Consider the following 15569-nt stretch of genomic DNA (forward strand, 5'->3'; position numbering starts at 1 on the left):
GCTCTGGGACTGGTTCATGATGAGCCAGTCGTCCAGATAAGCCCGCAGACGGATACCCTGGGACCTCACCAGTGCACAGACCTGTCTCACCACCATGGTGAAAATCCACGGTGCGAGAGACAGCCCGAAAGGGAGTGCGCGAAACTGGTAGATCTGATCTCCCCACCGGAAACGAAGCCATTTCCGGTCGGTCGGATGCATAAGAATGTGAAAGTATGCGTCCGTGAGATCGATCGAGGTCACCCAGTCTCCTGGGCGGAGAGAGTCTCGGACAGAGGCTGGCGTCTCCATCTTGAATTTTATCTCCCTCAAGAAAGTATTGAGGAGAGATAAATCCAACACGGGACGCCATCCTCCTGATGCTTTGGGAACAGCGACCAGACGCCCGTAAAATCCCAGGGAGCTGTGGACCCGAACTCTCTCCACCGCGCCCTTCTGCTCCAGGGAGGCAATTTCCGACTGCAAGACGGAACGTGCTTCCTGCGAGAAGGGGGGCTTGAACCGCGGAGGCACTCGGGTAAGAGGCGCCTTTTCCTCCCGCCAGAGTAGACGGAAGCCCGAACTCACCGCTCCCACAATCCATTGGCTGTCTACTACCGACATCCAACGAGAAAGTGCCCGGGAGGGGCCTCCCGCCATCACCAAGGTGGAGGGCGGGAGGGAGGTGAGATCGGGAGCGCTTCATTGGGGGTGTGGCTTACTTCCAGAGCCGCCACGCCCCCTCCCCGATGCCGTCCTCTTCTTCCCACCACGAGCGGCCGGCGAAGCCTGCCGCTTCTGAGCTGGCTTGGGGTTAGACGATGTCTGAGCCTGCTTCTGTTTAGAAGGCTGAGACTGTTTCACCCCCTTCAGAGTGTAGTCAAGGAACTGACTGTCCTTGTTTGACTGAATCTCCTTCTGTCTGGCATCCAGTGCCAGCGGACAGAAGAGAGACTCCTCTGAGACCGGGGAGACTCTCAAGGTCTCCCTAGTAGCCAGCTCCGTGAATTGGGACTGCGAGAGGAAGAGATCCCTCCTGCAGAGTACCGCTTGGGTGTACTGCAGGGAGGAAAGACGCAATTGTTCCTCATTGACCTTGGCCAATGCGGTCAAAAGCGCAGAGACATCGTCCGCATTCTGTTCTTCACTGAGAGTGAAAGGAACTAGCGAATCGGTCAATGCCCGAGACAGAGCCCGAACGAGAGTCTCCGCAATGGAGGACAGTTCGATCTGCCGACGTCCAACCTCCTCAGCAGAGAGGAGGGAAGCCTCGGAAACCGGCAAAACCGAATCACGCTTGATCGGTTTAGTCAGAAGAGGCAGCAATTCCCGGGAAACCGGAAGGGTAGCCCTAGGGAGTGCAAAAGACGCCAGCCAATTCTGGCTCTGATTGGGCATGCCAAGCTTCCTATTGGCCGTAGGCACGAAGGAAGAGGCTTGGGCAGCTGAAGCCACCCACTGCTGAGCTGATTCCGGAACTGGACCAAAAGGAAGCAGTAACGGAACAGGCACTGGCCGAATACCACTCCCCGCATGTGCTGGACGAACCAGTGAATGCGAAAGATGGTAAGCCACTGACGGAGACTCGGCGAACCGGAAGGAAGAAACATCCTCCTGTGCCGGCCGGAAGTCCGCCATGGCAGAAGGAACGAATGATGCGGAAGAGTCCGCAGCCACCACCCCTTCAGGAAAATAACGAGACGTTACTTCCGCCGCGACGTCAAGAACAGACTTGAGCTTCGACGGAAACACGCCCCGCGACTCCTCGCTGACCACTGATGGAGCATCAGAATAGTCACACGTGGAACCATGACCGAAGTCACCAGTTCCGGAAGCAGAAGCATGCCCTGGCAAACCGGAAACCGGAAAAGCCTGAGCACTAACGTCATCCTGCCGCCCAAAACCCTGTGAAGGTAAAGGGTAAGCAGGACGACCATCCGCAAAAACCGGAGCTGGATGAGCTGACGTCACTCCCCCGACTGAGTGGAGTGATGCCTGCTCAAGCCTAGGCGCTTGAAAGCCGGAAGGCGCACGCTGTAATCCACTATCTGGTATCCGGAAGGAACCACCAGAAGAGGAAGAAGCGTTTCCGGCCGAAACCGGAAGTGTAGTCAACGGAACCGCAAAATGCGGAAGTGAAGACTGCACTGGTTGACTTCGCGATCCGGAAGGACCGGAAGTCAGTGAATACTCCATCCTGCCGCGACCGCCGTAGCGTGCCGGAGCGGACGGATCATCACTTCCGGCAAGTGCCGGAAATGCGGCAGTCGAAACCGACTGCCGCCGCTGTTCGAACAAGTCCGGGGCCTCGTAGGTTATCGCCGGAAATGAAAGATCAGCAAGGTATCGGTCGTGACCCGATGCGAAAGAGCTGTCCCCCGAAGGAGAACGTCCAGGCGCCTCACGAGGGCTATCGGACCAGCTCTGCTTACCAGCCGACGCTGAAGAGGGAGGACGCTGCTCCAAGCCGGAAGTGGAGGACAAAGACACGGAAGCCAATGCCCGGACGTCACTGCCAGATGCCGGAAACGCCGAACTGCTGGCGACGGAACGCTGAAATTCTGCCTGCACCAAGCTGCGGATTTCTGGAACCAGTGACTTTAACAGAGAGGAAACCAACGCACCTTGTCCAGGTGCTAACAAAGAAGACGAAGTCTCCGATGTAGAGACAGGTGCAGAAGTAACAGTAGCGCTAGGCGCCGCAAAAGAAGCAGAAGTAGTAACAGCGCTAGGCGCCGAAATTGGTACAGCCAACAAAGTGTTACGCTCTTGGTCTGTAACAAGTAACGTTGCTTTGGAAGAGGAAGACTTAGCCTTAATTTTCCCCTTGGGGTCCGACTTGCCACGGCGCTTGTCTGAATCAGACATGTTGACAACAACACGTGGCAACGCGAAAAAAAAAATTTTACTGAAACATAAGTCTAAACGACTGGAAAATTCAGTAAACACACGCACTAATGCGTTAACAAAATACTATAGCTAAACTTGCCCCACAAGCAGAGGCACGGAGAGCTACAAACAAAGTCACACGAGCTAGAAAACTAACTCACACAACAAAATGGCGACACGCAAGACACTGACACAAACGTCAACAACACGTGGCAAAGTAAAAAGATTTACTGAAACGTAAGTCAAAACGACTGAAAACACAGTAAACACACACGCTTACGCGTCAACAAAATACTAAAGCTACACTTGCCCAAACAGAAAGAGGGCACGCAGAGCTACTAGCAAAGTCACACGAGTTAGCTAACTAACTCACACAACAAAATGGCGAAACACGCAAGTCACTGACACACAAGTCCGTAAAAAACGGACAACGTACAGTAACGAAACAGCGCAAACAACCAACAACAAACGGGAACGAGCTCACCAAACTGTAGGCAAGGCGAGCAGACAAGCTGGGTAACGTGGCCGGCGGGTGTCACTCAAACACACAAGGTCAGCCACAGAGCGTCAAAAAGTGAACCGTCCTCTCCGAGGTGAAAAAGACGTATGATAATAGGCACGTGTTCCTAGAGGAAGTGACGTGGCATACACCCGTATGGGAGGTAACTCCCGGTGTACTGGCCCATTACCAAAGCTACTTTCACTTTCGTTTTGGTGATGGGGTTGCTTCCCTTTAAATTCTTTAGCCGGGTAAGCGTTTTTCAGTGATAAGCATCTCAGGTGACTCAATGCTAATGTGATTCGGAGTAAGAATATGATATTAAATTTGTCTTTAAACATCCCTGTTGTAATAGAGAAAGCTATACCCACCTCTGAGCGGTGGCCACAACATTCTTGTTGGGTTCATAGTCATAGCTCTGGGTCTCACAGCCGTACACCTCTGCCAGCTCGTGCACCACGCGTCGCTGATCTCGGTTCATGGAAGGGAAGGCGTAACTTCTCGATGGCTGCTTCGACTGTTATGCAAGCACACATGAAATCATCATTTTCAATCTCTGAATCACAAACATTCCTTCAGTTATATTCAGTGGTAATAAACACAATGCAATAAATCGAAAATTTTAATAATAAATTTTCATTTGATTAATATACTTACCCAATTCACATATAGCAATTTACTTCAGTTTAGTGCTAGGACGCTGAAAACTACGCTCACCCTGGTAAAGGGGGGAAGTAACCCTAAAAATAGAACGGCCTTGACGGTCACATGACAACGTCAGGTCAAGGCTACCTCCCAGCATGCTATGCGCACGCATGCTCTCGCCGCCATGTTGTAGTCATTCCCTCTTATTTTTAGGGGAACTAAAGCGGGGCAGGCGGGAGGGACTTCACTATGTGAATTGGGTAAGTATATTAATCAAATGAAAATTTATTATTAAAATTTTCGATTAAATTACATATCTTATCCCAATTCACATATAGCAGATTGCTGATTAAGGTAGTGGGATGCTCACCTATGAGCTAGGCAACAATTGCCCTGCTGCTACCATCGCTGGTCACATGCCTTGGTAATACCGTCCTGCCGCGCACTGGAAATGTCGCGCAGGTAAAAGTTGATAAAAACATCCTCAGATCTCCAGTAGGCAGAATCAAGGACTTCAGATAATCTTCCTGATCTTAGCACAGCTAAGGAGGATGCCCAGGATCTTGCCTCATGCGTCCTTGCCGACGTTAGAGGGAGAACTGACTGCCCCCCCCCCCCCCCCCTTTCTTTCTGTGCCACCACTCATACGCCTGTTTGACCAGTGTTGAGATCCATTTAGAAAGAGTTACCTTAGATATGTCTTTATCCCTAGCCGTATTCAGAGATAAGAAAAGCAGCTTCTGCTGTTTAGCTCTGATAGGCTCCATGCAGGACAGATAACTGCTAAGAGCCCGAACTGGGCAGTTAGACATATCGGGGTCTCCTGGAGCCAGAATTTTGCTAAGAGGAAGAATTCTGATTATGGGGGAAATTTGATCAGGCTTCTGGTTTTTGGCTAGAAATTTCGGCCTAAAACGTAAAGTGATAAAACCATCTTTTTCAAAAGCTATGGCTCTAGATGAGCCTGAGAGAGCGTGAATTTCGCTACCCCTCCTTGCGGTGGCCAAAAGAACGAGCAAAAGTGTCTTACGAGTAAGATTAGCTAGACTAGCTGATTGCAATGGTTCACAATCTTGCGATCTTAAGAATTCTAGAACGTGGGGCGACAGAATTGACCTGATTCTCTGCACACCATTTAACCCAAGCCGTCCAATGTGAAGCGTACACTGAGCTCGTAGAATTCCTGTGCGCTTTATGAACCAAATCAAGGGTCCTTTCCGAGGCACCCGACCGGCGCAGGGATCTTCTCACAGTCTCCATGCGTGAAGGAGCAGGGACTGTGGGTTCTCGTGCTGAATGCCGGTGCGTGGTTGCAGTAATTCTCCCTTTTCCAGGTTTAGAGGAATGGGAGGACCTTCTGCTAAGCGGAGGAGATCCGGAAACCAGTGCTGACTCATCCCCATTGGAGCGACTAGAATCAGGGATGGTTGTTCCAACTCTGCTTTCCTCAGCACTTTTCCAAGAAGTTGGAATGGTGGGAAAGTGTAAGCCGTGAGTCCTGTCCAGTCGACTTCCAGTGCATTCACTTTCCAGGCTTCCGGGTCCGGAAACGGGGATATGAACACTGGCAATCTCCTTGAAAACCGGGTTGCGAAAAGATCGACCATTGGTTTGTCCACCTGAACCCATAGCCGCTGCAGAGCGTGGTGGGTGATCGTCCACTCCGTATGGAGTACTTTCGAGGATCGACTGAGAGAGTCTGCCAAAACATTCAGTTTTCCTGGCAGATGTTTTGCTGACAACATTATCTGATGTTGGTGACACCACTTCAGAATTTGGCATGCTTTGAGAGACAGTGTGTGAGAGCGAGAACCGCCCTGCCTGTTGATGTAGGCTGCAACTGTTGTATTGTCTGTATGAAGACGAACATGCTTGCCTGCCACCAGTGATAGAAAGCTCTGAAGACCGTGGGCTACAGCCTCTAACTCGAGAACATTGATGTGTGAGAGGGCTTGGCCTGTTGTCCACGTGCCTGAGGCTGTGTGGTGAGAGAGATGAGCACCCCAGCCTGATAGGGAAGCGTCTGTGAACAAATCCTCCTCTGGGGGAGGGGGAGTGATAAGAACTCCCTGTGAGACCCATGGTTTTAGCCACTGATCTGTGGTGAGGGGTTCCAAACCGACCTCAAAGCTGCCTGAAACGGCCTCTTGTGCACTCTCCCCAGAGGGACAAGTGTGGCCATGGATTCCATTTGACCAAGCACTGATGCCAGCGCCTTGACCGGAGCTTGCTTCTGTGAAGCTAAAGATTTCACTAGATTTTGCAGTTTGTCTACCCTCCTCTGTGAGGGGCGGACTGACCAATCTACCGTGTCAAACCTCATTCCCAGGTACGTGAAGGTCTGGGATGGCGTAAGTTCCGACTTGGCTTGGTTTACCGAGAAACCCAACTCGTGAGCCTGACACAGGATGAGCCGAGTATGGGCACTGCATGCTTCTCGATCCTGATTGAGGATAAGCCAGTCGTCGAGGAAAGCCCTGAGTCGTACATCCTGCTGCCTGACTAGGGCGCACAGCTGGCGTACCACCATTGTGAAAATCCAAGGAGCAAGAGATAGGCCGAAGGGAAGGGCCCTGAATTGGAAAATTCTCTCTCCCCACCGAAATCTCAGCCATTTCTGGTCTGATGGGTGCATGAGGATGTGAAAGTATGCGTCTGTCAGATCGATCGACGTCACCCAGTCTCCCGGGCTGAGTGCGTCTCTGGCTGACACTGGTGTCTCCATTGTGAACTTAATTTGTCTCAGAAATCTGTTCAGAGGAAACAAGTCTAGAACCGGGCGCCAGCCCCCTGAAGCCTTCGGTACCACGAAAATTCTCCCGAAGAAACCTGGGGAGTTGTGGTCCGTTACTTCGTCTATCGCTTCCTTCTGTAGCAGAGACAAGATTTCTGCTTGTATCGCCGTCTTTGCCTCCAATTTGACGGGAAACTTGAACACCGGAGGAACTCTGGTTAAGGGAGCCTTCCCCTCCTTCCAGAGTAGCCTAAACCCCGAACGCACTATACCCACTATCCACTGACTGTTTACCTTTAGTAACCAATGTGTAAGAGCCCGTGACAGGCCGCCTGCCACCAAAGGTGTGGTGGGTGCGTGAGTTAGTGGTTCGGGGACGCATCATTGGGGGTGTGCCTTGCGTCCAGACCCCCTTGAATTGCCGAAAGACGGCTTCTTCTTAGGGTAAGGCGCGCCTCTTCCCCGTCCCCTCGAAGAAGAGCTGGCTTGTGTTGACCTGCCCCTATTCGCCGAAGAGGCGGAAGGTTTAGGCGTTCCGTAGCTCTTGCTCTGCGGCTTAGGGAAACCGTGTTGAGCTAACTTAGCAATCGCTAAGTCCCGATTGTCTTGTGTTTCCTTCTGGAGCGCGTCGAGAGACGGCTGTCCTAGCAAGGAACCCTCAGTGAAAGGCGAAATCTTAAGAACCTCCAGCGTGGCTCTATCTTGAATTCTAGAACCAGCCAGAAACGCAGACCTGCTCGTATGCACTGCATGTGCGTAAAGCTGAGCAGAAAGACGCATTTGTTCTACTGAGACTTTAGCCAAAGTAGCGAGCAGAGTAGTCACGTCCTTTACACTCGCGTCACTCCGAAATTCAAACGGATCTAGTGACGTAGCGATAGAACGGGAGAGGGACCTGAGCAGCGTTTCCGACAGAGACGCTAACTCCAAGTTGTATCTCCCTGTTTCCTCCAAACCTAAGAGAGAGGCTTCTGTATAAGGAACAGATCTGTCTCTGCTATAGCCGTCTTCTCTGAGCGTCGCCAACTCCGGTGTTACCGGGAGCGTCGTGCGTGGTAAAGAGTAGGAGTCTATGAGATTGTGTGGGGTAGCGTTCAACGTAAACCTTCGTCCCGCCTGCTGTGAGACGTGAGAGGCTCGATGTGCGTCAGACAGCCAAGGCTTGGCCGAATCTGGTGCCTGACCGTGCTCTACTAGAAGCGGCACTGAATCAGACGACGCATACCCGTGCACCGAACGCTTAGCCAGGATCAAAGACATCTCATAAGCCACTGAAGGAGATTCACGAAACTTAAAAGTTGGTGTCCCTTCCTGTGGTGAGCGGAAATCCCCAACCGCTGAAGGTGGTGGTGCCGTCGCATTTGCCGCTGACACCACTCCTTCCTCAAAATACGATCTGAGCTGCCATTGCTACTGCTTGGTGTAGCTTGGCTGGTAACCAGAAACTGGTATCATCATCCACAGCAGAATCCCTATATTCCGATTCTCCTTCCGGAAGTTCGCCACCACATTGACTTGCATCGTCATAGGCGGTATCCCCCGGAAGTGAGGGTGCTTGTGCGATATAATCTCCACTAGCATCCGCTCTTGAGAAGACTTCCTGCCCCCCGGGCGGAAGTGTGGAACGCTGTGCCAATACTGGATCCTGAACAGGCCAGACCGACGATTGCGTGTCTTCCGTTCTAAGCGCAGGCATCGGAAGGGTGACACCCCGACCGACTACCTGTCTATTGACGGCTTCCTGCTCCCGTGGCGGAAGTTGAGACCGCTGTGCCGTCTCTGGAACCCCACCGGGCCAGGCATGCACTTGCGTATCTCCCGTACTGAGAGCAAGCACCGGACGGGTGACTCCCCAACCGAATACCTGTCTATTGATGGCTTCCTGCCCGACGCCGGGCGGAAGTTGGGAATGCTGTGCCGTCGCTGGAACCTTAACAGGCCAGGCATGCACTTGCGTATTTCCCTGTGGGACAGTTACGGTACCTTTAGTGAAGCTGTCGATCCCGGCAGAAGATGCACGGTGAGAGGACGCACTTCCATCTTGTTCAGCGTGAACATCGGCGATCGTAACGGTGGCTGACGGGGTTGCCTTAACCCTCGCTCACGCGCGTGCTTCTTCCGCTCCCGAATGGAGAGAGAGCAACTGCGCACTCGCCGACTTTAACTCCGCTGAAAACCTGCAACGAATTTGATCGCTAAAGGAAGCAAACATGGCGGACAAATCGTCCTTCTCCGTCACTGTGCTAGGCTTAACCGGCGCCGTCTTGCACTCTTGCTTCAACGCCGGCATTACAGGACTCTTTGGGTCATCAATTTCTACTGAGAACGAACTCTTAGAAACTGGTTCAAACACACTAACTGTGGTTTTCGAAACCTTTGCTTTCTTTGCAGCCTTCTTAGACGGGGACTCTGCTGTCCCTACCTGTCTAGCGCTAGATTTCTTCTTCCCACTGTCTGCCATACTGGCGGAAGTCTTGAACGTCAAAAAAGTAAACAAAGACTACCGTACTTTCTGGGTCATAAGGCGCGACTTTTTTCCTTGAGTTTGACCCCTGCGTCCTGTAAAACGAAGCGCCTAATCCGTGTATGAAATACGAAGAAAAAAAATTTGGGAAAAAAAAAATCATGGGGAACAAAACGTGACAAGAACTCACCTCCATCTCGAATACCGGTAGTCGTATTTTTAAATTCCGTGAGCACTTGTTGAGCACAGTCACACAGCAACCATGCCGAAGACGAAGCGACTTGCTTACGATACCCTTAGTTACCACATAGGACAGTGTTTAATATTTCTGTTATCTTTGCCTTTTCACGATTTTTTGTGAATGCTTGCGTGTGACCGGCATTTTCGATCTTTCGATTTTTATTTTTATTGTTATCTTTGCTTTTTCACGATTTTTTTGTGAATGCTCGCGTGTGACTGTCAGTGTCATTTTCGATCTTTCGATTTTCATTCTTCGACCGTTTGTTACCGGTATACTTTTTCAATTTTGGTGCGCCCTTTCGGCCCCCTGCGCCCAATGGGTGACTAGAATACAATTTTTTTTTTAAAAAGGGGGGTGCGCCTTATGCGCTGTAGCGCCTTGTAACCCGGAAAGTACGGTAACTTGTGGCAAACGAAAGTAACTAAACAAGAAAAACTGGAAAAATCTCACCCAATCTCAGCCAAAAAGCTAAGATACCAACGTGTGACCAGGGTAGGTACTGCCAAGAAGCAGTGGGCTAAAGAATAGCCCGAGCGTAAACCAAAACACGTCCTCAACTAACAGCGCTGAAGAGATGAATGACTACAACATGGCGGCGAGAGCACGCGTACGCATAGCATGCTGGGAGGTAGCCTTGACCTGACGTTGTCATGTGACCGTCAAGGCCATTCTATATTTAGGGTTACTTCCCCCCCTTACCAGGGTGAGCGTAGTTTTCAGCGTCCTAGCACTAAACTGAAGTAAATGCTATATGTGAATTGGGATAAGATATGTAATTTAATCAACATCTTCGAAATTCCTTCAATTACATTCAGTTCTCTCAGCACGTTTTCTTTTTACATTTAGTCAAGTTTTGACTAAATGTTTTAACATAGAGGGGGAATCAAGACGAGGGTCGTGGTGTATGTATGTGTGTGTGTGTGTGTGTGTGTGTGTGTGTGTGTGTGTGTGTGTGTGTGTGTGTGTGTGTGTGTGTGTGTCTGTCTGTCTGTGTCTGTCTGTCTGTGCGTGTGTGAATGTGTAGAGCGATTCAGACTAAACTACTGGACCGATCTTTATGAAACTTGACATGAGAGTTCCTGGGAATGATATCCCCGGACGTTTTTTTTTTCCTTTTTTCGATAACCTTTGATGATGTCATATCCGGCTTTTTGTAAAATTTGAGGCGGCACTGTCACACCCTCATTTTTCAATCAAATTGATTGAAATTTTGGCAAAGCAATCTTCGACGAAGGCCGGGGTTTGGTATTGCATTTCAGCTTGGTGGCTTAAAAACTAATGAGTGAGTTTGGTCATTAAAAATCGGAAACTTGTAATTAAAATAATTTTTTTATTAAACGATCCAAAAACAATTTTATCTTATTCTTCGTCATTTTCTGATTCCAAAAACATATAAATATGTTATATTTGGATTAAAAACAAGCTCTGAAAATTAAAAATATAAAAATCATGATCAAAATTTAATTTCCAAAATCGATTTAAAAACAATTTTGTCTTATTCCTTGTCGGTTCCTGATTCCAAAAACATATAGATATATGTTTGGATTAAAAACACGCTCAGAAAGTTAAAACGAAGAGAGGTACAGAAAAGCGTGCTATGCAGCACAGCGAAACCACCACAGCGCTGAACAGGCTCGTCAGTTTCACTCCGTTTTGCACAAGCGGCGGACTACAGCCATTGTGAAAAAATGCAGTGCGTTCAGTTTCATTCTGTGAGTTCGACTGAGCTTGACTAAATGTTGTATTTTTGCCTTACGCGACTTGTTTATCATTGTGAAAAAACATCTAATTACCTGTTTGGCACTTTGAACAAGGTCCGCAAGGTTCTTCTCTACTTTGGCAATGAATGTTGGATATTTCCTGAAACGAGAATGAAAAGCTCATGATGATTATCTCAACATCAGCTACCTACATCTAATTCTAAGAAACAACAATTCAGCAACAAGAAAAGTGACAACATAACAGTGTTCCTTTCAAAATATTCAAAATAGCATTTCATTTTCGGCAATAACCTGCTACATGTATAGCCCTGTGTGTGGTTCACTTTCCCACTGAGTGAATCTCCAACAGTCGCTTTTCTTTCAGTATGTGACGTCATTTCCACACAGACCTGTTTACCCCCATAAGTGTTTTGGAGTAATGCTCAGCCCCAAAAATAGTAATCCTGGCACAAAAATAGTAATCATCCAGCATTCGTCGCCAATTACAACGCACATGACAACTGTGTCTGCGAAACGCAATCATGCACATGTATATCCATCATTCACACATCAGTCAGTTTTTGTAGTCATCATAATTTCAAAGAAGATCACATCAAAAGCACATGCATCACTGATTCTTTTTCTTTTGCTCGTAGTAGGCCTTTTTCAGTGTGTCAAGCGCTTCTCTACTGTACTTGCGCTTGCCGAATGAGTGAGGGCGAGACTTCACCACTAGAATAAGGCTCTCCAGCGTCTCATCAGACAGACATGATCTCTGGTCAGTCCTGTGCTTTTTCACCCCATTTTGCCATTGAAAAAAACAATGCCAAACATGTGAATAGATAAAAAAATAAAAAAATAAAATAAAATTTTTTATTTTTTATTTTTTTTTACATTTTTTTATTTATGAAAATCGTAGTCTTGACACGGATAGCGGAATGGCGTATTTTTTCAGAAAATCGTAATAAATTACGCCAAAATCGTAAGGGTAAACAGGTCTGTCCACAGGGTTGATAGACATTTTCCAGAAATAAAAGATTTTCGTAAGAAAAGGGCATCATATGGATTGGACACTGAATAACATACATTTGGAGTCAGTTATTCGCTGCGATCATTGGTTAAACTGGTCGACCACGTGTTTCCTGTTTGTCTGAAACAAGGGGCGCAACTCTTCCACAACGCTTGCAAATCCTGACAGTTATTTCCGAAAATTGTCTATTCAGGACTATGACTAGTTTTATGTCCCCCAACTAAACATATGCTAACACATACTGACACACTATCCTTTCATAAACACTTGAGAGTGCTAGGTTCAGCTAACAATAATCATAACAATACTTTTCTGTCTTAAAGAAATGAGGCACTAGAGCGCTATTTTAAGATCTGTGAAAAAAAGGTAAGTAAGCACTCTACATGCATACGACACGTGTAATAATAGAGCAAGTGCGAGCTAAGCGCAGCCAATCACCTGGCACCTGAGAGAATAACAAGCATTGAAATGAACAAGCGACTTTCATCCTCAAACAAAAACAAGTCGCGTAAGGCGAAAATACAATATTTAGTCAAGTAGCTGTCGAACTTACAGAATGAAACTGAACGCAATGCCATTTTTCAGCAAGACCGTATACTCGTAGCATCGTCAGTCCACCGCTCATGGCAAAGGCAGTGAAATTGACAAGAAGAGCGGGGTAGTAGTTGCGCTAAGAAGGATAGCACGCTTTTCTGTACCTCTCTTTGTTTTAACTTTCTGAGCGTGTTTTTAATCCAAACATATCATATCTATATGTTTTTGGAATCAGGAACCGACAAGGAATAAGATGAAAGTGTTTTTAAATTGATTTCGACAATTTAATTTTGATAATAATTTTTATATATTTAATTTTCAGAGCTTGTTTTTAATCCAAATATAACATATTTATATGTTTTTGGAATCAGAAAATGATGGAGAATAAGATGAACGTAAATTTGGATCGTTTTATAAATTGTTATTTTTTCTAACAATTTTCAGATTTTTAATGACCAAAGTCATTAATTAATTTTTAAGCCACCAAGCTGAAATGCAATACCGAAGTCCGGGCTTCGTCGAAGATTACTTGACCAAAATTTCAACCAATTTGGTTGAAAAATGAGGGCGTGACAGTGCCGCCTCAACTTTCACGAAAAGCCGGATATGACGTCATGAAAGACATTTATCAAAAAAATGAAAAAAATGTTCGGGGATTTCATACCCAGGAACTCTCATGTCAAATTTCATAAAGATCGGTCCAGTAGTTTAGTCTGAATCGCTCTACACACACACACAGACAGACAGACAGACAGACAGACACACACACATACACCACGACCCTCGTCTCGATTCCCCCCTCTATGTTAAAACATTTAATCAAAACTTGACTAAATGTAAAAACAGGATGAAAGACGCTTGTTCATGTCAATGTTTGTTATTCTCTCAAGTGCCAGAAAATTGGTTACACGTAACTCTCACTTACTCTGTTGCATGTGTCGTCTGCATGTAGAGCGCTTACTTCCCTCTGTTTTTCAGATCAATACTTTCCTACAGCGGAACAGCCCCCCCCCCTTTTAAGACCTCAAAAAATCTGAGAAAATTATGTTTTAAAAAGGAGGGAGTCTTAAACTGGGGGTAAATTTACAGAGGTTTTGAATAGAAAGTCTGAGAATACAGGGTCTTTGAGGGGAGGGAGTCCAAAATATGGGGGGGGGGGTGTGTCTTAAAAGGGGGGTTCCACTGTATATCAAAAGAGAAATATAGGCTCATTACTTGGCCGACTCCTTGAGAAAGTCAGAGAACTTGGGACCGGTCATCTTATTGTCAAGGTCAGGGTTCTGGATCTCCAGTGCCAACGCCATGCGACGATTACGCTCAATCAGCGCACAGGAGGAGTCACATTCCAACCTGAAAAGGCGTGTGCAAATGTTTGAAAGATCATCAGTGCACATGCAGGTGCTCATATGCATGCATGCACACACATACGCACACACACTAACACACACACACTAACACACACACACTAACACACACACACTAACACACACACACTAACACACACACACTAACACACACACACTAACACACACACACTAACACACACACACTAACACACACACAACACAAAGAGTAGGAAGAAAATAATAAAACATAACAAAAGACTTTTTTTAACAACGATACAGTAGTTTTGCTAGACATACAATACACTGGCACCTGTCATAAGATGATGCTTTTGGGAACTAGACAATCTTATTCCTCCACTGCAGGTGTCTTCTGTCTCTTTGTTGATACATGTATCTATGATTCCCCTAATAGACCAACTAACAACAACAGAGGTGTGCGTGCGTGCGTGCGTGCGTGCGTGCGTGTGTGTGTGTGTGTGTGTGTGTGTGTGTGTGTAAGTGTGTGTGTGTGTGTGTGTGTGTGTGTGTAAGTGTGTGTGTGTGTGTGTGTGTGTGTGTGTGTGTGTGTGTAAGTGTGTGTGTGTGTGTGTGTGTGTGTGTAAGTGTGTGTGTGTGTGCGTGTGAGTGTGTGTGTGCGTGTGCGTGTGTGTGTGTAAGTGTGTGTGTGTGAGTGTGTGCATGCCTGCAAGTGTGTGTGTGTGTTTTACTGTGAGAAAGCTGTAAAAAAAAAACCCACCCCAGATGACAAGCACCCCTGCATACAAGTCCAAACGAGAGCAAACTTACTGTCTGGAAGTGTTTTTCTTCTGCACAGTGAGCTGAGAGATGTCCAGTTCCTGGCCCGGCGCCCCACTGGCCATCGCCTGCACCGTCAGCCTACAACACAAACACACGTCATGCAATACAAATCAAATTCAACTTTTACGCTCTCACGGCACAGCCATTAGGGGCATGTTCCCAGGTTTTACCCCGACTTCAGATGAGATACACATGTGTATGCGTGTTTGGGTGGTATCAGCCATCTGCACTTACGGCAGAATGACCGAGGTCTTTTACATGCCACTGTGGTGACACGGGGTTGGGACATGGATACCGTCTCTGGGTCTGCACATACAATTGACCCGTGTCCGTCTTGGCCCGGATTCGAACCCGCGACCCTAGGAGCACTAGTTCAGTGCACTACCACCTGAGCTACCTGGACACCCATAATGCAATACAGTGGAACCCCCTTTTAAGACCCCCCGATTGAAGGCTCGCTCTTTTATAAGACCGTTTTCTCAGATTTGCTGTTCATTACCTCTGTGAAATTATCCTCTTTTTAAGACTCCCTCCTTTTTAAGACTCCCTCCTTTTTAAGACTCCCTCCTTTTTGAGACTCACCCTTTTTAAGACTCACCCTTTTTAAGACTCACCCTTTTTAAGACTCACCCTTTTTAAGACTCACCCTTTTTAAGACTCACCCTTTTTAAGACTCCCTCCTTTTTAAGACTCCCTCCTCCTTTTTAAGA

General features: G+C 47.5%; 1 protein-coding gene across 1 annotated transcript in view; it reads right to left on the minus strand.

Annotated features, from left to right (window-relative positions):
• The window catches only part of LOC138981889 (transcriptional repressor NF-X1-like), a 59864-nt gene that overhangs the window by 18582 nt on the left and 25713 nt on the right, over nucleotides 1-15569 (minus strand). Inside the window, exons 18-21 of the mRNA XM_070355030.1 lie at nucleotides 14848-14937; nucleotides 13931-14065; nucleotides 11245-11311; nucleotides 3739-3884 (exon numbers count right to left, since the gene is read on the minus strand). Of these exons, the coding sequence (XP_070211131.1) occupies nucleotides 3739-3884; nucleotides 11245-11311; nucleotides 13931-14065; nucleotides 14848-14937 (438 nt within the window). The remainder of the gene's footprint in view (nucleotides 1-3738; nucleotides 3885-11244; nucleotides 11312-13930; nucleotides 14066-14847; nucleotides 14938-15569) is intronic.

This window comes from Littorina saxatilis, linkage group LG12, assembly GCF_037325665.1.
Source record: "Littorina saxatilis isolate snail1 linkage group LG12, US_GU_Lsax_2.0, whole genome shotgun sequence".
NCBI lineage: Eukaryota > Metazoa > Mollusca > Gastropoda > Littorinimorpha > Littorinidae > Littorina > Littorina saxatilis.